We start from the raw sequence: 24,283 nt of genomic DNA on the forward strand, positions 1-24,283 counted from the left end.
CTTTACCCCTGTATCGCAGTTAGAGTATCATTCTGCATCTCCAATTAGTTCTTCAAGAATTTTATGTATGTAACAAAACAATTTTTGCGTCTGTTTGCTTTAATACTTGATGAAGATGAGAAGCTATTGTATGAAAATTCTATTTTCCAGTATATATCATGAGAATTTGTTCCTTTCATAGGTCTTGTTGGTATTCATTTTTATCGTTCCATAATGCCAATACACAGTTCAGTATGTTCAAGTAATGAACCAAAACCATGCCTTCCGTTGAAGCGTACATTATATTGTTTGTAATGGTGGTAGATCCCATGAAAATGATATTAAAAGAAAATGTGATAGCACTATATATGTTGATCATCGAAAATAAAATAAAAATATGGCACTATATATGTTGCACAAAAGTGACAAAACACAAAACTAACTCAACTTGTACGCACTGTGTTTTTTGGTGCTTTTGGTATGTTCGCGTATCCCAAACTTCTCAAAAATGGCACACTCAATTAAAACTCCGTTTACACTGCCAAACAACAAACAATTTCCCATTTTATGCCATGGTTCTTTGCAGAGAACCTCGTATGATAAATAGTATTTTCTCTTAAATTATTTGATTTACATCTTGCACACCTTAATTGCAAAGTTTGACAAAAATGCTGCCATCATGCCCATAGCCCCATAGACATCATTTTCTACGTCAAAAAGTATTAAAAATTCCTGAAACTTTGGTAAATATTGGTAACTCCAAAACTCTTGTGCTTAAGCTTTCATATTTAAACAAATGGTCCGAAAATAAAAAACAAACTCACATTCTCTCTTCCTTTTTGTTTTTGATTTTCAAACCGTTAGATCACACATCCAACGGTCTCGGAATCTTCATCCCTATGAAGATATTCTCGTGGTAGTCCAGGCCTTTAAGAATTGTCGGGGCTGGGCACATCAGCACCAGGTCAGCAAACCAGTGAGCCACGCTAGAGATGACTGTATGAGAATGAAAAACATCCAAAATTCCTCGTTGAATTTGTAAAAAGAATATAAAAAATTCAAGCACCAACTAAATTTAGTTAACATCGACATTGTCTTCGAATAATGGAAAGATCACATGTGATAAACAGACATGATTGAAGGATTGATGTGAATGGGGGATAAAAAAAATATGGACATAGATAGAGATTGATTGGCAGTGAAAATATATGACAATGTCATAAATTCATAATATAACAACAGGTTAGCACCCGTAGCACTTTAAAATGACAATCTGAATAATTAACCCCAAATTCACTTATATTTTCAGCTTTATCCGTCAACCTGTGTTCCTTGTTATCACTGCTAAAAAGTTTCAGAATCTGGATGTCATGATATCAAACAAACTTTCCTCCTTGGGAATGTTAATGAATTTCCTTATACATGACAAACCGTTTTGCTCGGAACCATGCAAATGAGATCAAGTGCAACTGTGCAAGGTTGACTCACAAGAGATTAACTTCAGCTTATGAAGTCTAACATTTATACTGGAATACAGGAAGACAGAAGAGAAAGAAGATAAAAATAGAAGCCACTCCATGTTACAATAAACAACTGCAGATTAACAGGACTTGATTAACAAATCACTTATACATAAATCAAACTACAAACTGGGCAATGATGATCCAAACATATATAGTCATCACAGAATGTACTAAGAAACAGAACTATATGATTCTTCCATAAAAAAGAACTACATTAAAGAAGAAGAACTTGATAATAATAACTAGAAAGACCCATGACTGAGTCCTAATTGCCGTTATGTGACTTGCCGGTTCACCATGCATTAGCCTAAAGCTAAGCTTAAAAAGTATAAGCAGAACCAAAAGCTAAGCATGGACAAACTGATTGGTTTGGAGTGAGGGTGCAAAATCCCTCGTTCCAAACACCATGCTTTTCAAGACCCATGGATAGATTCTTGCCAAAAGGATTCCATTCTCTTGCAGACCAATGAGCAGATAAGCTCAACAAGCTTAGTATCCAATGAGATCTATTGAAAGCAAGTGATGTTGGTATATGCTTGCCGGCTTTATATAGCTGATGGCATAAGAGCAAGTCCACAAGGGGGCTATATGGGATGCTAAAGACAAATATAGCACACCAACCACCAAAATGTGTTTCCAATGGGACTGCTAAAAGGCTCCTAAATTTGGAAAGAGCTATAAATCCAGCCAAAGTTAAGATCTTCGCTAGCAGCTATAATAAGTTTCGGGAGACGGACGGCATAATTTATGATATCCGTGTGTTAAATTTCGACGGACGACAGAAACTGTGCCGTCTGTCCAAAAAAATTTCAACTTAAGTTTGCAACTGACGGACGGACGGTAGAAATTATGCCATCTGTATCCCTTTAGCACCTCATTTTCTTCCCTCCATTGGAACGATTTTTCTGTTTAGCTGTTTTCAAATTTGATTCTCATGCTATTTAGCTGACGTGGCACCCTTTAGCAGCTCTCCATTGAACTCGCTCTAAGCAATATGATAATGACCAACAATACTAGCTATAAGGCAATTAATTAATCACAACTTACCTATATGTCATTGTCTACAAGAGCATATATATTTTTTTTCCGATAATTGTCTACAAGAGTATAACACAATACATTATGAAAGTTACATACTGTAATAGTAACTGGAGTCAAGAGGTAAAGCTTATCTCCCTTTAATAATTTAGGCAGCCCATGTGACTTGTACGATTCATAAGACAATGTTATCCTTGCCTATTGCCTATTGCAGTATTAAGTGCTTATCCAAATTAAAAACTTTGGAACAATAACTTATTTAGTAGACACAAGAAATTTTGCTCACTACTCCTTGGCTCCTTGCACTCTTGTTGTAAGAAGCAATGACTTCAGACAGAATTGAATGAAGAAACAAGAGTCGTTCAGCCGGCCCCATACATAGGAGTCAAGTCTTCTGCTTCTTGATTAACATGGTTTACCCACCAACCAAAAACATCTGAGGTAAGGTTGTTGTTCTCATGACTATAATCACTTTGTCGCTGAATGACCAAAACCTGAGCTGTTTAGTGTTTACACACATTGGTCGGGGGGCGAAAATATGAAACTATAATGGTAAATAAATATCAACTATGCGATTAGGCAATTGTAACAATCAATTATTACTGTGGTAATTTCACGAATAAGGGAAGTTGATAGAAAACCAACTAGGGGTAGTTTCATACTCTCACAAATTTCATGAAAGGAAAAGTATGTGAGCAGAACCTTTTCCCTGGAGCATAACTTTTGAGTATTTCTTTTTGGTGGATCCGTTAACTCAGAGGCTCAGATTATCTCCAACTTTTGTCAACACCAAGTCCTCAGTAATACGTGTTAGGAAGATCCAAGCTAAGATTAAGTGGTACACCAAAGACAACTGTTTTCTCCAATATTTAGGTTTTGAGGACTTGTGGACTTTGTTCTCATTGTAGCAAAAGCAAGACAAATGCGTGTCACCAATTATATGGCTACCAGTACAAAAGTGGGGAAGAAATGTTTCGTGGTTTCAACTTTTAGGCAGAGACTGTTAACTCTTATTCGGATTTTTTATACAAGTGGCAATGATCTCCTCCTCAGAATTGCACCAATGATAACAGTTAGACTGTCCACTCAAATACTCAATGCTTTTCATTTTTCATCTATTGGAAACAAACCAACAAACAACCTTCACTTTTTAAGTGAAGATATATAGAATCTTATTGTGCTTCTTTTCCTTTAGAACTCAATTATATTGTTGACATCAGAATCACTAAGTAAGAAACTGTTAACTTAAGTGGAAGATGAGACTAAGTAGGATTACATAATCGCTCCAGAAAAATGTGCAATGCTATATATTGGGTATCCAATATGATTATTCCACTGAAGTAAGATGGCAAGGAGGTGCTGTAAAAAGGGTTGTTTGGTATAGGGTAAATTTAATTAATTGTATTAGATACTTAGATGATAAGATAGGATCATACAGAAGAAAGAGAGAGAGTGCCAGGTAGACCCAATAATTAGAAGATTATCTCACCAACTGGCAAAGTACACGTACTTTAGTAAAAGTTCTAGAGGAAATTGCAATTGTATTGATAAACACCTAAAATTGTATATTAAACACGTACTATTACAGCCAACTTTTTCTCTAATGAATGTAGTTACACAAGATTTTGATTAATATAGGTTTCTGTTGACCAAAGCCCACAATTTCTTTTAAAAAAAAAACCCCTTATAATAATAATACTTTATTTAGGTAAATTATGTGTATTATAAGTAAAAGTAACTAGATAACTGCTAAGCAATGGGGGCGTGAGCGGAGGGTGGAGAAGAGAGAGGGAGAGATGAGTTTGTGGGTGAGAAGAGAGAGAGTTAGGGTTAGGTTGAGGGGGAGAGGGAAGGAAAGAGGGATAATAATTTTAATGCTTTTGCAGGTTTCAATACATAAACAATGAAATTTTAATAAAATCGGTATTTTAGCATAAAACAAGGTAATTGGAAAGAAAACCCTTTTATGAAAGTCCAAAAAAAATCCATTAGAAAGAAAGCTAAAAAAGATCAAATTCAAGCCCATGAAACCTGGTCAAAGCAAGTTATGTCCGGGTCAACCTTTGTCAAAACAAAACATGAAAGTCAATATGAGTTCCAAAGCTCATATCTTTCAATTCCAAACTCCGATTTGAGCGTGTGACAAGTCAAAACGACCAGTGTAAAGAGCTCTATGCAACGGGCAACAGTATATAACTTCAACCAATTCACTGGACTAAATGCAATCAAAAGACATGACAAATGGTCATGAAGAAAAACCCAAAACCAATTACTATTCACCAAAGCCTATTACTATTTAAATGCCCAAAATTATATTAGATTAGATCGTGACTTTGATATTGTAGCAGGTAAAATTAGATTGTAACTTTTAGATTGTAGTATGTAAGATTATTGTAACCTTAGATTATAGTAGGTGAGAAATAATCTGCACCACCCATTTCATCACATTTCAACTATAAAAATGGAGGGTGGTGTTCTCATTTGAAAAATGGAATTTGCACTTCATTAATTGTTAGTTTTAGAAATTAGTTAGAGTAGTTTTAGTTAGGAGTAGGAAATCAAGTTTAGAAAATGGAGGCTTAACCTCCATTTTTCTTGTTCTTCATGTTCTTGAATAAAAATCAATTTTAGTTCTTCAATCCTCAATCTTTCTTGCTTTTTAATTTAAGTCTTCATTCTTGTTTTAAGTTTAAGTTTAAGTCTTCAATCATGTTTCAAAGTTTAAGTAGAAAAATAAAAAATCAAGAAAAAAAAACCAAATCCTTTCTCTCATCAATCCAATTCAAACTCCAAGGTTTTAATTCCATGTTTGTTTTTTATTCCAGAAGAGTCTAGAGGTGGGAAAGACACATTTGCTTTGAGTTACACAACAATCAAAGAAAGAGTAAGGTAAGAACATAGGTTGTGTATTTGTACGTGTCAAAATTGTATGCATGGTTCGTGTGTTAAAGGTAGCACGAATTAATACGAATGCGCAAATAACAATTTATCATCTGTTATTGTCTAATAACTTTTTGTAAACAAATTATGAGCATACGCTACTCTCAACAGCTACTCCAAGTATCTAATATTGTGACATCAAATGCTACTTTTAGCTAACCACCAGTTTTCTCTTAAAGATGTTCGACTTGCACTAATCGGGATAAGAAGGAAACTCTAGATCAACCTACAACCCTCCTGAGATGCAGTTGCAATCACATAAATAGAGGTGCTTAATGCTGTCAGAAAAACAAATAAGTGACTATCAGAGATGTAGTATGCAAGATGGTTCTTCTAAGGATCTATGTTGTTTGCTTGATAAATTTGGATTTGAGATGAAGGAAAACTAAGCTTTTATTAATCAGTAATGGTGATTACAAATCTCTCTATTTCTCTATGTTTCTCTCTCTGGTTTACTATGTTTTTTGTGGGAAGAAGATAATGATCTTCTCTTTCCTGGATCAGTCTTTATATAGCCTTTCCAAATAGCCTTACTCCAATCACCCTACCTGATGATGCGTGTCTGTAAAGGTGCGTTTTGGTTCACCTTTACATATGATATAAGAAGGAGATTGGATTTGAATGTGGGAAAGATCGAGTTCGTTGATTTGAGCGAACTGCCTACATATCTTCCTCTCGATTTCGGGGGGAGAGAAGAATAAGGTCTGGCGTAGTTCATATGGGGAGTATTTATAGGCGATGAAAATGAATCTTCACCCAACACGTGTAAAGATCAGTACAAATGTAGGGTGGAGATTGCTGATTCGTGTGAGAACTGTGCTAGTAGGTCTGCTGTAATGATGGGGATTAGTAGCCTGGGTTAGTAGCTTGCGGCAGTGGTCAGTAGCTGGCTGCAGTGATTTGTGTACGTGTATCTTTGTACATGATCGTTTCTAGAAGGTATGCTGAGTCATGATACAGAACGATCTGTGTAATGAAACGAACTGTTCTAGAGCGATCTCCTAGTTTGTGGATGCGATCTAGTGACATAGGTCGGCAAAGTAAGTCAGAGGTCGGTGTGGTATCTCTACCATGCTGAGCACGTGCTTGATATTCCTGGAGGAGAATATCACTCCCTTACATAGGCCCCTCTCAGTAGGTCGTGCCGCTTGGTGAAGCGATCTATTGAGAGAACACAGTAGCGCGTGTAGAGCATGCATAAAGAGACAAACTGGTGGAAGTGGAAATACCCAACGAACTACGGAGATCGATTTGTCCTGTCTGGTTATCTGGTGTGCGATAATATTTGGCATGTGTACGGCACGTGAGCAAATATGAGTAGTTGCAGAGAAAACGTGTCGCCCCATTTTTTCAGGATTTGAAAAGACAAGACAGCTTGTTGGAAGTCGTGTGCGGCTAGGGCTAGGGTGTAATCATGATGCTTTGGAAACTAGAGGGGCGGTTATACAGAGCAATGCTGTACATCTGAATCACTATCTTTTCTTTTGCTTCTCTTTGCAACCAAAACTCACTACACCAAGAGTCTTCAGGTTAGTCTTCTGTCATTATTGATCTTCTGTTCTCTGCCTCGTTCTTGCTTTTTGTTATTGAGTTGTTAGGTCGTTCATTTCGTTGTCTGTTGTTTAGAGTTGTGAGAGACAAGAGAGAGATGTCTGACTCAGACGATACGTGATCTAATGAGGTTCACGAAGTTTCCCTTGGTTGGGATGACGCGGAAGAAGAGAAGGAAGAATCAGTTTGTGGGGTGAGCGATGGTGACGATGGAGATGACGATGTTGATGGGGCGAAAAGTGGGGAAGATGATGCTCGATCTGCGTCTGCGGTTGCTGTAACTAGCACTTTAGGTCGTGATGAGAGGTCGTCATCTAGTGGGATGTCTCCTAGGGCTGTATACGGACACGCTTTGAGGGCGTTCCCTTACTTGAGAGATAAGTATGGGATAACTATAAGTCGTCTGGAGATCCATGAGCCCGAATAGGACGCATGGGTCTTTAGCGATAGGTACAACTCACTGAACTATGGGGTTATAATCTGGGAGGGGCAGCTAAGGGCGCATATGACAATACCATTCTCTAAACTGGTTTGTGAGTTCTTAAACTACTGTGGCAAAGCGCCCTGTCAGTTTGTGGGTAACACATGGCGGTTGTTTAAGGTGTTCAACCTGTTGAACGCCAGCGATGAGTATCGGATAGAGGTCACTGATATTATTGAGCACTTCTCGGTAAAGCGATCTCGGGCGCTTAAATTTAGTTTGCAAACTCGAGCTACGAGGTCGAGCGTTATGTATGGTGTGAGTATAACACCCCATATTTTCTTTTATTTTCCTATAATAGTAGTAATAATAATAATAATAATAATAATAATAATAATAATAATAATAATAATAATAATAATAATAATAATAGATAAAACAGTTATATGATAACTATCAGTTTAGGGATAAAAGTCCTGTAAGTAACTAGATAAGTGTTATCCTTGTGTTTCGGTAAGGTTTTTAAAACTAATAAAAAAAAAGGGTGTTTTCTCACGTAGAGTTTCTGGGGGAAAAACACAGCAGAGTTTTAGAAAAAAAAGAGAGTTTTACTGAAAAGGTTTTGAACGAGGAAGATCGTCTTTTCGCTCGACAATCGACGTCGGTCTTTCGGGGTTTTTCGCTTTCAGGAAGCTGTTCGATTTATAAACAGTGAGTAGTCTGAAGATGTTTATTTTTAAATATTTTTTTATGCTAATCATATCCGTAATACTGTTTTCCATATTGAAGATCTTGTAAACTCTGTTAATGGTGCCGGCTGTTAGATACAAATCTTGAAGTACTACAGTATATAAAACTCTGACGAATTAGAGCATTGAACTATCGAAGCATTGACACCGGTTGTTAATGGCATCGCCATCAGCACCAAACCTTCCTATTACTTGTTGTGTTTGAATTATGTTTTATTTGATTTGATTATGATTACTGTAAATGTCGAGGTGAACTAGGTAAGTATATATGCGTCTTAGTGAGTAGATTGACTGCGATTTGTTGGTGTAGTGAGATGTGGGCTGTCGAAGCTTGGAGGGAGCATTAATGGCATCGCCTGTTTGGATTGTTGTTTGAACTCTTGTGTATTAAGTTGTATTTCTTGGTTTAGTGTTGGTTGTGGTGGAAGGGTTAAATACTAGATTGGGTGGGGCTGTTGAATCTCCAGAGAAGTCATTAATGGTGTCGATCTCGATTTTTTCAGTATAAGGGAATCACGAATTGTTGATATAGGTACATGGGGTTTTTCTCCAGGAACCAAACCGCTGGGTTCATTTTGGATATAGATGGCCGATGGTGGCTACATAGGTGGTGGAGTCGCTGGTGAAGGGAGGAGGAAGAAGGAGAAGAAAACGTACTGTTGTTTTCTTTTTAGTTGGGCTTGGGCCGGAATATGGCATGTGGGCTTAGATGTTTTAAACTTTAGATTTTCATTTTTGGACTTAAGTTTAGACTTTGGGCCTTAGTCTCTGGGCTTTTGGGTTAGAGGAGTTTAGGTATGGTTGACTGATGTTGACCATTGGCAGGTTGACTTTGACTGTTGACCAGGGTTGACTTTGACCAGCTGACCCAATTTGACTTTTACCTCGGATTATGATTCGGTCTATTAGGATAGGTCTAGGATTATTAGCATGCTTGAATTTAGGCTAAAACCTTTCTAAATATACTTGTGTATGTGTAATTACTACTCTGTGATATGTCAGTATTTTATGATACACAACGTTATGACACTTATACATCCATGAAATTAATAACGCGTAAACCAAAAATACAAGAAACAAGATACTCCTTAGTTCTCCGAAATACTATATACAATAAAGTTCAATAATGCGTAAACAAATTTACCACGCCCTTTTAGAACTCCCCACGCCTCAAGTTTTGGAATTTAGTTTTATGACTGATGATGTCATATGTTAGGTGGGCATTTATTGAATGTGCCATAAATGGCCCGTTAGCGTTATATATGGGTATTCATTGAATGTGCCATGAATGACCAGATTGTTTGGACTACCCTAAAGAGGAACTAAGGTATTCGCCTTGCGGGTTAGTTGTATTCCTTGAGTGTATAGGAATGTAGGTTTGGGTATTCCTTGAATGTGGCGGGAATGACCCAGGGCATTCATTGAATGTGCCATGAATGGCCCGTTAGTGATATGATAAGTATTCCTTGAATGTGGCGGTAATGACCTAAGGTATTCATTGAATGTGCCATGAATGACTTGAGTTTTTGTGCCCAAAGAGGCTGTGAAATATGTGTATGAAAGCCCAGAGGTGGCTATGATATTGTGGTATTCGGTGGGAGAGAGGCACATAGGAATGTATGTGATTTGGCAAATGTGTGAAGTGCAAATCATGGAGTAGGTACTAAAAGGTGGGTGTATAAGAAAAGTAATTGATTAATTGATAAAAGAAATTGATTTGATTATGCAAGTGTGTTTGGGCTTACATTTGAAACTTCTAACTTTCTTTTGCAGGAGGGTAGGACTTAATAATATTTTGTGTAGGGACGCGGTCCTACCTTAATACAGTCGTGGATATCGGTAAGTTTTAGTTCAATTACTTAGTTATTAAAACAAGTTATTATAACGAGTTAATAAGATGGGAGTCTTGCTTGGGAAGAAATTATGCCTGTTGAAATGACGGAACTACCTGTCTTCCAAGCTGAGAATGATTATATTATGATATATTTAAGGTGTTAGTTGGATAAGTAAAGATTGGAAATATTTATATGTGGTTAGTCTACTCATACCAGCAAATTCCATTTTGCTGACCCATGTTTGCTTTGTTTTGGCAATGTGGGTGTGTTCTTGGGAACATAGGTGAAAGGCAGTGGAACCGCGGCGTGTGTGATTTGGATTCTTGCCTGGAGTAGTCCGTTAGTCATTTTATTAGGTCTGATTTGTATTAGAAGGATGTAATAATGTAGTTAATTTTTTTTAGCATGACATGAGAACATGGTAGTGAGGAATTTTATTCAGAGAGTTTGTTTGATGTTTTATTTGGATGGAAGATAGTTTAATAAAGTGATGGTGGAAAAATTATGGGGATTGTGCAGTTTAAGTTGATTCTTTTATGATATGGCTGTTAGGGTTTTGTATGTGTTGTATCCACCCTGTCATAGTCTGGGTTTTTAAATAAGTAAACATAGTGATGTTTGAGATATTTATATTTCAAATATTCACTTTGTTATTGTTTAGAAATTCGGGCTGTGACATTTTTTGGTATCAGAGCCTAGGTTAGCTTAGTTTTAGCATGATTAGCTTGATTGTGGGAGACCTTAAGTGGGCGATTAGGGGTCACTTAAGAGTTTTCTATTTCCTTGATCCAATGCACCAAAGCTTCCCGTAAATAGTAAACTTAAGTAGGTGAGTTTTCTTATCTTCAGTTTCCCTCCAGTTTTTTCCGAAAAAGGTAAATAACTCATCCTCTTCATTCTCAGCTGAGTAAACAATCTAGTTTAATCTCTCTTCCTTTCTCTAAACTCAAGTTTGCTTCCTTATTTCGGGTAAAATCCTGCACTGCTCTTCAAGTGTGAGTTCTGAAATTCTCTTCTCTTCCTGCCTTTTTGGGTGAAATCCTTCACTGTGAACAGTGAAAGTTCTAAAAAGGTTGGGTCTTGTGGCTGGTTATTCTCATGATATCTTTTTTCTGGTAAAATCCCTCATTGCATTATAGTGAGTGTTCTGGAAAAGGTTGTCAAGGATGAACCTATATGAGATGGAGAACCCAACTCCCTCGGGGGTGGTGGGCAACATGAGTGCTGCTAAGAGCACGGTACCAGTCAGGAGCTATGTAGAAGCTACGAAGAAAAACCCTCTGCCACAGGTGGTGATGAATGATCTCTCACCTCCAGAACAGATGGGTGACTACCCTTCCATTACCATCACACCCTCCGCCTATGAAAAAGGATTAGAGCATTGCAGACACTGCCTCATTGATCGTATTGACTTGGTGAAGATGCCGCTTGAGAAGGTCAGAAGACTGGCAAAGGAAAAATGGAATCCATCTGGGGAGTGGCTTATCATGCCAATTGGGAAAGGCTTCTTCTTCCTTCGCTTCTCAAATGCAGATGACATGAATAGAGTATGGGCTCAGGGGGCCTAGAATTTTGACGAGGTCCCTCTCCGTCTAAGTCAATGGAGTCCCAATTTCAATCCAGAATTGCAGAGACAATCACATGCTTTGGTTTGGATTCGTCTGTCGGACTTGGACAAGAATTTTGGGTGCCATAAACGCTGCTCTCTATTGCACGAGGAGTTGGTTACCCAATGCAAATAGACGAGAAAACATTGCGTAGAGAGTATGGGTATTACACAAGCATTCTGGTGGACGTTGATCTGTCGAAGCCGTTACCGGATCAGATATATGTAAAAACGCCTCACTATAACTTTTGGCAAATAGTGGAAGTGGGCAAGTTGCCTAAGATATGCAATCACTGTAAAATTGTCGGGCACCTTGTAACGGAATGTAAGAAGCTTAAGAGGGCCATGAGTGCAGACGGGAAGACTGTGGTCACAGACTCGACCCCCCCCCTCCCACGACGCCTCTTTCCCAAGAGGAAAAGGGGACACAGCACAGGAAACACGGGAAACTAGTTCGAGGTCCGGAAAGTCAAGCAAGGTAGTACCTCGGGGAATGGCTAATGGACCGGTGGTAAATAACAGCCAGGTCTTGAACACAATCGGTGAAGAGGTGGAAGGGGCTGTCAAAGAGGTTTTCTTTGACGCTACATAGCCGTAAGTGGCAAATGATATTGTGGATGTGGATAAGGAGGTCTCCTCGGATTCTTTGGCTATGGTGTTACATGATATGAGTGATAACCTTATCATTCCATCAGCATCGGCAGAGCAGGAACGAGATATTGTAAATGTGGAGGCAGATATGGTTCTCCATATGGTGGTCCATCAGGCTACTGCTCATGGGGACCAGGAGAACTCCAATAATACTAGCCTGCAACAAGATGCAATCGAGAGAAACAATGAAGAGAGGAGTACTCCTCCATGTTCTGGGGGTACACAGCACGCGGAGATCTCTGAGTTGCATAAAGATTGGGGTTCCACATCGAATAGATGGGCGGACATGGCAGAGGAAAATCTACCACCTGATAAAGGGGATAACACAGCAAAGAAAAGAGGCTATATGCCGCAATAGAAGTTGCAAAAGGTTTCTCCACCCAAGACAAGGCTTCAGGCTGGGGGGAAATCAATAAATAAGAATTGAGGCTTGCCTCATTCGATAATAATCACATCTCTTTTCTTAATGAGGTGCATATTTTGGAATGTTCGAGGTATCTCGAATAATAAAACGAAGTCTAGGCTGGCAAAGGTTGTGAAAAGATGGGAGCCAGATATCATTGGTATAGCTGAGCCTAAGATGGACCCGTCTAGGTTCTCTACATCTTTTCTTCGTTCGGTGGGGCTTTGCACCCAAATTATTCACAATTCTAATGACAACAGGGTGCCTAATCTCTGGCTGCTTTAGAGGCATGATGTGCTGGCCCCAACTTTACACAATCAATCGAGCCAACACATCACGGTAGAGTCCCAGAATGGGTTGATTACTATCATTCATGCAAGTTCAGTGTATGTGAGACGGAGACATTTATGGGCGGAGTTGAGTAGTCTAAACTCTTCGTCTAGAGCATGGCTTATGATAGGCGACTTCAATGCTTATCTTAGTCTAACAGAAAAGAAAGGTGGAAGAACTCCCCGGTCTGTAGCAATGACGGACTTCAGAGATATGGTAAATTCAAATCAGCTGATGGAGGCTCCTCACTCTGGGTTCGAATTCACTTTGTGGAATAAACAAATGGGAGTGGACAAGGTTGTGGGGAAGCTGGACAGAGCTTTTATAAACACTGAATGGAATCTTTTGCACCCAGGTTGGAGGTACAGGGCGTTGAGTAAGCTGTGCTCTGATCACTCACCCCTTGTTGGCTGGACAATCACAATCCCAAGGCCCAGGAATGTACCCTTCAAAATTTTCAAGATGTGGACTACTGACCCAAGCTTAAAGGATCTAGTGCTTGAGTTGGGTCGAGCCCATAGAAGGACACTCGGTTTTAAGTCTCCCCAAAAGCTTAAGCCGCCCGAAAAGGTGCTTTGAAGTGCTGGAATAGAAATATTTGAGGTTCTGGAGACTATGCAAAAAGAGTTGGAGAGGAATTTCACTGATGCTCTGGCCACTGATCTGATTAACCAGGAAAACAAAGTCGAGGGCTTACTAGAGCAAGAAGAATCCTTTTGGAGGCAGAAGTCCAAGGTAAAATGGGACAATGATCTGGATAAAAGTACTAAGTTCTTCCACGCCTTAGCTGATATGAACAGAAATAAATCTTACATTTCCGAACTCAGAAACACAGAGGGGGTGATTCTCTCTGATCAAAAGGAGATTGGGGATTTCATGGTGCGATAGTTTTCTAAGAAACTGAAAGAGTCGAGCTGCCGACAGATGATGACCTTATCAAGTTGTTGCCAAGGTCTGTGACAGACGAGGATAATGTGAGCTTGACTCGGTTGCCCTCTCTGGGGGAAATAAAGAAGGTAGTTTTTTATTTGAACCCAGATAGCTCTCCTGGGCCGGATGGTTTCACAGGTCACTTCTTTCAGACTTTCTGGGATGTAGTGGGGTTGGACATGGCCAGGGCGGTACAATATTTTTTCATTAGAAGTCGCATTCCGCGAAGCTTTAATGCAAACTTCTTGGTAATGATCCCAAAAGAAAAGGGCGCGAATAAGCTGGATAGATTCAGACCGATATGTTTGGCAAACTTCGGGTTCAAGGTCATTACAAAAATCTTGGCTTCAAGGCTAAATACTCTCGCTCAGAGGATCGTCACAAAAGAACAATATGGGTTCATTGCTAATCAAAACTCTTCTCAAGCTGTGGGGTTGGCTTCTGAGCTCGTCAATGAGCTGCATGTCAGGAGACGAGGTGGAAATATAGGCATCAAGCTGGATATTTCGCAGGCCTTTGATACTCTGGATTGGAAATTTCTTTGGGCAGTTATGCAGAGAATGGGGTTTGATGAGAAACTGATAGGGTGGATTCAGGGAGCTGTAACGAATAATACCATTTCGATTCTTTTGAATGGAGGTCTGATTGGTTGTTTCACAGCGGAGAGAGGGCTCAGGCAAAGGAGACCCACTTTCGCCGATACTTTTTGCCTTCACTGAGGAATGTCTGAGTAAGGGGCTGGAATGGCTTTGCGTGAACAGGAAAATTCAGAAAATGGTGATACAAAGTAATTACTCTAGCCTTACACATCTTATGTTCGCTGATGATATATTTATCTTCTTTAATGCAAGAAGGAGGTAGCTCATTAATCTCATGGAGCTTCTAGACTCCTATCAGTTGGCTTTGGGGCAGCTAATAAGCAAAGCTAAATGCAAGATTTTCTTGAGTCCAATGGCACATAGAAGGAAGCAGGACATTGAGGATATCATGGGCATAAAAGAGGGTTTCCTACCGGAAAGATATTTGGGTGTTCCCTTAACTGTGGGCAGGGTTACAAGAGCACCGTTAGTGCCTATGGTCGACAAGATCAGGAAAAGGGCAGCCGGTTGGGTGGGAAAGATGCTATCCTTCAAGGGTCGAGTGGTTATGGCTAAGTAGGTTCTCAATAGCATACCGGTACATAACATGGCTATTTACAAATGGCCAGTGTTGGTGATTAAAGAATGCGAGGGTATTATCAGAAATTTTATTTGGAGTAGCAGCCCATCGGAGAGGAAATTCATCACAGTAAAATGGCAAAATGTTTGTAGGCCAGAGGAAGAGGGTGGACTGGGCCTCCGTAAGCTCAGAGATATAAACCTATCGATGCTCATGAAACTTGCCTGGAGTTTATTGAACGACACTTCGGATTGGTCAGAGTTCATGAATGGAAAATACAGGAACAAATCGGGGGGTTGGTCGAGCCATAAGAAATCTACAAGCAGGGACCGGTCTACAATGGGCTCTCGAGAGAGATGGATACGCATCAAGGGTGGATCATTGGGAAAGGAGAGAACATAAGTTTATGGAGGGATAACTAGATAGGGGAGGTGATCATCGGAAACCATATCCAGGACAAAAGGCTTCTGCAGAAACTTAAAGCACCACTCAGTGTTTGCATTCAGGGGAATCAATGGAAGTTCCTGGACTCCCTGAAACAAATTCTTAATAGCCTTGGGGTGGATTTAAGTCAGCTGCAGCTCCCAGATCAGCACAGAGAAGACAGAAGAGTATGGTGCCAATCCACCAATGGCTTGTTCTCGGTAAGCTCGGCACATGAAGCAATAAGAGAGAGGGTTAATGGGCCGCTGTGGACCAAGTTTCTCTGGTCAGCTGAGGTGTTGCCAAGGACACATGGGATAGGATGGAAAATACTTCATGGGGCCATGCATACAGACGAGAAACTAAGGGCGAGGAATTTTCAGTTGGCGTCTCGCTGTTGCATCTGTACAGAGGTTGAGGAAACGCAAGACCATCTTCTATTTGAATGTATGTTTGCACAAAGGTGCTGGGAGCTCATAGCAAAGAACATGCAGCACCACACGAAGATTGCAAATAGGGAGGATATGTTAATAAAGTGTCGAAATGAAAGCCCTCTCGTACAGGATCTATGGAGGGCAGCTGCAATCACTTGTTTGGTTGTTGTTTGGAGAAATAGAAATGGGGTCTTATATGGCAGCAAGAAGTCGAGCATAAGCTCTGTCATGTTTCAAGTTCGAGGAGCGGTCAAAAGAGCATATGACCGATCGAAGAAACACATGAACAATTCCACCAGAGACTTGGAAGTTCTGAAGGCCTGGAAGTTACCGGCAAAGCTAAGGAGGACTCCACGGATACTTGAATGCTATTGGGTAGCACCTCCCAGTACCATGATTAAAGTGAACGCTGATGGCTGTTCACGAGGTAATCCGGGAATTTCAAGTTGTGGCACGCTTCTTCGAGATAGTACCGGCAAGGTTATTGGTGCATATATTGGAGGTCTGGGCATTGCTACTAACTTTATAGCGGAGAGTTTTGCGATAGTGGAGGGCATTTCAAAAGTGGTGGAACTGGGATGTAAACATATCTGGGTGGAATCCGACTCTACTGCAGTTGTGAAATCTTTTCAAAATGATCGCACATTGGCGGTCCGAAAGCTTGGGACAAAGTGAAAGGGCTCACGGAATGGATCATTGTGACTAACACTTGGCGTGAGGTTAACTTTGGTGCGGACATATGTTCCAAAGAAGCAGCACACTTGGCAAAGGGAGAGAAGAAGTGGTGGGATGGCAGGCCTGCATTCATGCATAGAATTGAGGATATGAACACCATGTACTATAGATTTGTAAGCTGAGCTTTGAGATAGTGATTGACTATCAATCATATCTATTCTTTGTACTTTGAAAATTTTCTTTTTAATACAATTACCCTTAGTAAAAAAAAAGTTTTAGAAAGTCTAAGTGATCCTCGGATGTGGAATATGGGTTATAGTGTTGAGAGTTTTGGATATATGTGAATATTAATGGGAGTTTTGTTTGAACTGTAGATCATGGTTGAGACATGTAATGGTAATACTACTGGACTTGTAGTGAACACTCCAAAGATCATGTCGAGGACAACAGTTGAATCGGTTATTGTTGCGTGCTATGCGAGAATAACCATCCGGGGCGGGAGATCCTTTTGCTAAAAAGCCGCTAATAAGGAGTTTGGTACTCTTGGTGGGCAGCGATTTACTGGTGTTGGGAATGCGATTACAGCGGAGTCTTGGATTCAAAGTTGTGAAAATGTATTTGAGCGTATGTAACTTACTGAGGTTTAGAAGCAGGAGTTGGTAGCTCACCAACTTGATGACGCTGCTAGGTTTTGGTGGCGAGCTCTCACCCCTAGTCTGGACACTAGAACTTTGACTTGGGAGGACTTCAAGGTTAGGTTTGAGAGTAAGTTCATTCCGGAGGCAGTAAAAGAGCAGTTGGGTTCAAGTTCTCAAAGCGGAAGTCCGCGGATCGGGTATGTGACCAAGTTTAATGAGTTATCGAGGTTTGCTCCCTATCTTGTGATACCGACAAAAAGATATGGGAAGATGAAGGAGAAGGCTAAGGCCAAAAGAGATCGCAAAGGTAATGAGTTAGGGGGGCAATTTGCATTTAAAGCCTTAAGATATTAGGGGGTCACAAGTCGAAACCTCAAGCTCGACCCTGACCCTAGCCCTCTTTAAAGGCTTTAGGTCGGGCTTTAGGGCCTATATATTTTTTTTTTTTTACTACATCAGAAAACTCATTTATATTACAAAAATGTACAATAATCTACAAACTCAAAGTCCAACCAATCTAGTAATAATCCTGTATAAGTCTAAAAATTTAAAATGCACATCCACAATCTAATGAACTGAAGTACATCGAGAGTTCGGAATTTGTTCTTCCTTGTACTCAAACCTCACTAAAATTACATTTAACATTGAAATACATAGACAAATAATTATATTATCATTTTAAAGGAAGAAGTAATATATATAAAGAAGAAACATAATAGTTTTGGTTAAGGGTCATGGAAGTTGTTAAACTATTTGTAATATCATAAATTATTTTTATAATAGATTCAAACAAATATAATATTACCTTTCTTCTAATTTAAAAGTGATTCAAGTTTGTATATGGAAATGAAAATATTGGCTTTTGAACAAGTGATGGAGAAAGGTTTGAGATTACAAATGTCATTTTTCCTCGACAAAGGTTGTTTTTGGTTTCTATGTTACAAATGTCCGCTTGTCAGATTTTGCTTTTTAATGGTGTGGAAGGAAATCTTTAGTTTTAGACTTGGCTTGGATGTGAATAAAAATATAATTTATAAGAAATAAGTGAGAAAAGAAATTGAGAATAATAAGTTATGGACTTTGACTTGATGATCAAAGGAATAAAGTCTTATTTTTTATTAGGCTAGTGCTCATTGTTCTTCATGGGCCGCTAAGTTGACAAGTTTTTGTTATATAAAACAAGTTATTGGAAGTACCCTTGGGTGTAAGTGATAAATTACAAAGGACAATGTTATTTTAATTGAAAATATTTAACAAAGAGTTGGACAATTATGGTATGTGTATTTATAGTGAAAGTATGAAACATGGCCGGTTAGGGCTTGGTTAGGGCTTGGTTAGGGTCGGGCCTATGTTTTAGAATCTTAGCCTTAGCCCCGCCTTTCTTTATAAGGCCCTAAACTCGGTGGGCTTTAGTTGTCGTTTTTATAGGGCTTTAGGGTCGGTCGGTCGTACGGCGGGTTAAATTGGTCGTTAGGGCCAAATTCCCACCCCTTGTCAGCTAAACTTAATGTATATAAAGGAGGTATCTAGCAAAAAATGGTTTGTGAAGAGGTCGGATTGTAGCTACAAATCTGCACCTATAGCTGCTTGTTTGTTGGAGAGAATGACGCTGGATGGTGATAGGAAGGACTTGGATTCCAAGGAGCTGGAGTCGAACTTAAGGGGAATGGATAAGGCGTGGTGCCTGGTAAGTAGCTCTCAGATATGATTTGTCCGCCTTTTATTCACCGTGTTATTATTTGATACCGATGTGGTGCATCAGGCTTATTGCGCAACTTATTCTTTGGGTATCGAAGTTGAAGCGCCCCTTCGCCAGGTTCATCGAGATAGAAAAGACTGAGGTTGAGGCGCTGAGGGACGAGCTCTCAACTCTTTGAGAGGTGGAACAATCCGAGAAGAAAGAACTGGATGTTCTGAAGACGCAGCTTACTTCATTGACTTTGGAGAAGATGTCAGCTGTCAACGAGTCGGTCGAGTTGAGGCATGAGGTGGACAACTTGAAGAAAAAAGTAGCCGCAGCGAATGCCTTTGTTGAAAGATGCAAAACTTTCACGCTGCAAGTGAAAGAGGCTTATTTTGGCATTCGTGCTGAGGTAGAGGAGCTGGAGAAGAAATACGAGGATTTGCAGGAGGAACATGAACGTGGGGCTTTGGGTGATCGTAGGAACGAACCACTTGAAGATGCTAGTAATGTTCCTGAGGTCATGCCTCCTTCTGCTACTGGTGTATTGGCGGATCAGCCCTATGCTTCAGGCGACCTGGATATGACCGTAATTGATGCGGCTGTGGCGACTTCCGGTGACCCGAGCTCTTCTCAAGTGTTGGGTGTCCTTCTTACTGAAAGCTTTGATAATGTTGTTTAGAAATGGTGTTTTAAGGTTGTGTTTTTGTGTGGCCTCTGGCCTAAAACAATAGAGTTGGTTTCCTGGGGTAACCTGGGCAGTTCGTCTTTCTTTTTGTTTGTGGCAATGATGAACAACTTGGCCTCCTTGAATGTGCTTGGGAGTTCAAGTAGTGATAACTAGTGGCTAACTGAGCTGGATTTCCTAAGTGGACTCAGCAACTCGATTAGCCTGCGAACTGCGGCTTAACTATGGTCGTCGGTTCGCTCTTTTGCTTGTATGGAATGCATGTCGCTTTATTTTGTTCAATTACTTGATGCTTTGCATATGATGTGTCGGATTGTGCTTTATAAATGCGTGACTGTTGTTGCGACCTGTGGTAAGGGTGAGACATGTTATGTGACCTGTGAGCTTGTTAACCTGTGATGCTTGTTGTTCGATTTTAGCATTGTAGGTTGCGCATATCTCTAGGACGCATGAAGTGTTCTATACTCTGGAGCAACCTGAGCTACAGTACGTGCGTGGCACGTGTAGGAATATGGGCGGTCGAGGGATATGAAATGATGGCTGCCAGGTGGCCTGATGTTTGGCGTCTCGATGCAATTATGGCATACCTTGGGAAGGTACATTACTTAGGCATAAGTAGAGCTGTTAGGGGAAGTGCAAGGGTGTTTGCACTACTTCCCCTCCAAGCTGTTCTGCTCCAAATTTCTTGCGTTCTTGCCTTCACTGATCTGTTGAGGTATGTGTTCTTCTCGACTAATTTTGTCGTTGGATAAGAATGCTTTGTTCTTGTAGTAGTTCATTGATCTTTTATGTTCGCTTGTAGACTCGAGTATGGCCAGGCGACGTGGAAGTGCTGCTGGTGGTGATGAGGGGACGAGGGAACCCTCTCCCCTTATGATGGAGGAGATAGAGTTTAGACCCCATCGTGATGGGAACCATGGTAAACGCAAAGTTGTTGACTCTGATTATGAGAAAGGCAAACGTGCGAAGGTGGAGGGACGTGGGCGACCTGGAGGTGTCATGTTTAGGTCTCCCAGTCGTGGAGGTGACAGTGACCTGAACCAGGAAGGACATGGTAACTTGGGGCGACATCACAATGTTGTGGCTGGTAGTTTGTCCTCTCGTACTGGCGATGTGGGAAACGACTTCTTCTACGTTGGGCGTACGGGGAAGAAGCACATGGTTAAGCGCTCAGATTGCAGCTTCCATTCGGCCTCTATAGCGAGCTGCCTCCTGGAAGGGATAGTGCTAGATGGTGATAAAGTCGAGCTGGAGAATGAAAGTTTGGAAACGACCCTGAAGACCATCGATGCGGCTTGTTGTTTGGTGAGTTTTGTACTTGTGTCGATTTGTTGTGGTGTGAATGACAACTATTAATCATTAACGTTCCTTTTACAGTTTTTGGTGGGGTACGTGACCTTTGCCTCTTTTTGTGTGTGAGATGGTATACAGATGATGTAGATAGATGATGGTCGTTGAACAAAATAGAAGCGTATCAAAACCTAATTATCTCTCAATGAGTAAAGGATGAGCAGGGTATAGTTCCACTTTTAAGTGACAGGACTGGAAATGGGGTTTGAGGGATTAAAAACTATGATTATAGATATTGTAGATTCTAATGCTAAACTAAACTAAACTAACTAAACTATTAAGAATTTATAAGAAAGGGAATTCAAGATATTAGAATCCACCGATACCTTTGATTCAATGACCTTCTGCTTCATAGTTGTTCTCACAAGTAAATTACAATTAGGCAATTGAGCGAGTGCCGATGCCCTCTTGGACGAAACATCGTTAATAATTACTCTACTTAAGGTTGTTTCTATGTTCACACTATTAATATCTTCTTTCCTTTTATGTGAGCTTGGGCAGTTATTCAATGAATCACCATATAAGGCAAACACAAAGAATACTTCCCTTACTCTAAAACGCTACACAACTAGAAGAAAAGTAAAGAATAATATTATAATATTCAATTACAATAAATAAAACCCTATTCTAGTATTATATTCAATTGTAATAAATAAAAGCATGTCACTAGCAAATATTCAATTGCAATAAATAAAACCCTAAACTAGCATGATATTCGATTGTAATAAATAAAAACCTTAATCTATACTTCCATCCCCTGGTCTGGGCAATGGAACTAATAACTAAAAACATAAAGAACTAACCTGATTGAAGAACACCATGAACCAGAAGAATCATTAAACCCTAAGCACCGGCTTCATCTCCTCCCTTGAAGGAGAAGATTAGCCTTCCATAAAGATTCCGAACACGAAGAACGAGAAGAAGAAGAGTTGAAGAACATAAGACTAGAAAGACTAATTTATTAAGACTTAGCTAGTTAAAACCGAATCTTTTATTATTAATCTCTCTCTGTCTCAGGTTCTGGAGACAAGAATATAAGTGAATTGGCAAATTACATGAGGCACTTAGGTCCTCTATTTATAGGGGTTACAATGAGTTCTAGAGCATTCCAAACCGCCATTTGTTTCCTAATACAAATAAACTTCTTTCAGAGTCCAACTTCATCTCCAAAACTGAGAAGGAATTGGCTACAGTGTCGTTTCATGTGTCTGGACGCACGATCCATGCATCTCATACGCAAGCAATGTGTCTAGACGCGCGATCCATTCGTCCCAGATGCAGAAGTCTATTTTGTCTCTTATGCTCTATCCTTCTATCCTCTTTTGCGGGCTTTGGTCCAAGCAACGAATCCTTTGGCCTTGGGCTTCCAAATAGGCTTTAAAATAGGTCAAAGTCGCATCTTTAATAGCTTCAATTCCTTGGCCTTCTCCATGATTGTCCATGGGCTTCCCATGTAATCCTTAATGCTCCGAATTGCTCCGTTTTACCCCTTTTCTCTAATATTCCACAAAACTCTCTCTTTCACCTGTAGAATCATAAAACATAACTTACAAACACTATTAGTCCACTAAGATGGCTAAACAAGAGGCATAATTGAGGGTTAAATTGCACTTTTTGAGCACTTATCACAACTCCCAACTAGCCTTTTGCTAGTCTCTTTGCAAATAAGATAAAAAATAGATAAGTGATCAAAATCACATCCTAATAACAAAAATAAAATCCTAACTCATTTTCGCAGGCATCGCGATTGCATTTACCATATGCAACGAGACTTTAAACCTTTAAGTTCCCCAAAAAGGACGAGTTATAGTCTCGTGAGGGTTTTTAGGTGATATACCCACAAAATCAATTAATAGCATGTTCAAGAATGATAGTATTTTTCAGAGAGTGAAATTCCTTACCCACTCAGTGCTTACTCCAACAGACGGTCTCCATTGCTAACTACATTGCTGCAAAGACTCATAGATTATGATGGGAGATAGTAAAAATTGATAAATTTTTTAATCAAGGCTTATGTTTGTACTTAGTCAATCTCCTATACTCTCCTATCCAAGAAACGAAATCCCTAGTTTACCTTTAGACAGATAATCTCGACTTTCAATCCTCACGGTCATACTCTCATAAAAGAATCTCTTAGAATATAGTATACTATTTTACCTCATGTATGTGGGGAAAAGAATAATGAATACGAACATCCCACATACTACCTTGAAAAATAGACTTCTAGATGACAGTAGTCTCATGGAAAGAATGTCAATCACATATGAAGTGTCGGGTCCTTCACTTTAGCATCCTCTCACCTATTCTAGACTTCGTACCATACTGTAGTGATAGGTCATGGGTTGTAATTTGGCTTGGGTATTGGTTTATGAAAGAAAGGTTAAAATGATTCAAATGTTGTTTCTGAAAAACACTAAGGGTTTTGCTTCTTTCTTTGGAAGATTTCTTCAAATTCTATATTGCAGAGAAAATTCTTCCTTTGTCTTAGCTTTTTCCATCCATTCTGTTCAACTTTTTTTTTTCTTAATTTTTTTTTAGCTCAGTGGTATATCCTTGATTAGTACTGGATATGCTTTCCACTAGCTTCTTTCACTTAGAACAGAATGATGGTCTTCATTGTATCTCTCTGGTATTTCCTTGTAATCTTCCTTTTGTGATATTTCTTCCGCTTTGTTCCCCTCGTATTCTCAGAAACATATGGGTATGGCTGATAAAAGTTTTTGGCTATACTTCTTGTCTGGAGTTGGGTAAAGGATAAAGGGTTTTATGAAAGAAAATGACTTATTGTAAGGCTCAAAAGGGTTTAACATGATGATCCTACTAGGTGGGATAAAGGCTGAATAGGTTCACTACTTGACTTATCAGTATGATACTCTGTTTTGAATAGACTACAAGACTTAATGGCTATCTCCCCAGTTGATGTCACTTCGTGATTAACCAAATCAACAAATAATGAGACTATATTATAATGACATAAAGAACTGAAAGATGTTGAGTCACTAAGACTCGGATTTTTCGTAAGAACTCTCCAAAGAATGGGTATAAAGCTCAAGTCTCATGAGCTAAGTCTAAAAATTCTACTTCCAGTTTACTAGGGGTTTAAATGTCTCTTCTAGCAAAAGTACACAAAACTGACCAAGTTTTATGGTGGTGCCTTGATAAAGAATTCTATCAACAAGAACTATGTCCGAGCATAATAAATAGTCTAAGTGGTAATGAAATGAACAATATCAACTATCTATCAAACTCAACACTAAGCAGTATAGAATATATATCCCAG

The 24,283-nt window shown here is 39.6% G+C and overlaps 1 protein-coding gene and 1 long non-coding RNA gene across 2 annotated transcripts; both read left to right on the plus strand.

The window, feature by feature from the left end:
- The first annotated feature begins 4,784 nt into the window (after positions 1-4,784).
- LOC147523571 (uncharacterized) lies at positions 4,785-5,876 on the plus strand. The gene is made up of 2 exons (XR_015196657.1): positions 4,785-5,429; positions 5,660-5,876. It is a non-coding gene; the product is annotated as an uncharacterized LOC147523571 (long non-coding RNA).
- Positions 5,877-13,221: 7,345 nt separating this feature from the next.
- On the plus strand, positions 13,222-13,914 carry LOC147523572 (uncharacterized). The gene is made up of 2 exons (XM_086571506.1): positions 13,222-13,596; positions 13,702-13,914. Exons 1-2 carry the CDS (start codon positions 13,222-13,224, stop codon positions 13,912-13,914), a joined length of 588 nt encoding a protein of 195 aa, XP_086427632.1.
- The last annotated feature ends 10,369 nt before the right edge of the window (positions 13,915-24,283 follow it).

Source organism: Coptis chinensis, chromosome 1 (genome assembly GCF_015680905.1).
Source record: "Coptis chinensis isolate HL-2020 chromosome 1, ASM1568090v1, whole genome shotgun sequence".
NCBI lineage: Eukaryota > Viridiplantae > Streptophyta > Magnoliopsida > Ranunculales > Ranunculaceae > Coptis > Coptis chinensis.

What these genes read in the sequence shown, in the direction of transcription:
- LOC147523572 (XM_086571506.1), top strand. Translation starts at nt 13,222, where the DNA reads ATGACGGACTTCAGAGATATGGTAAATTCAAATCAGCTGATGGAGGCT. An exon ending in AGCTTAAGCCGCCCGAAAAG is followed by an intron (nt 13,597 to 13,701) that starts GTGCTTTGAAGT and finishes CTGATTAACCAG; the next exon opens with GAAAACAAAGTCGAGGGCTT.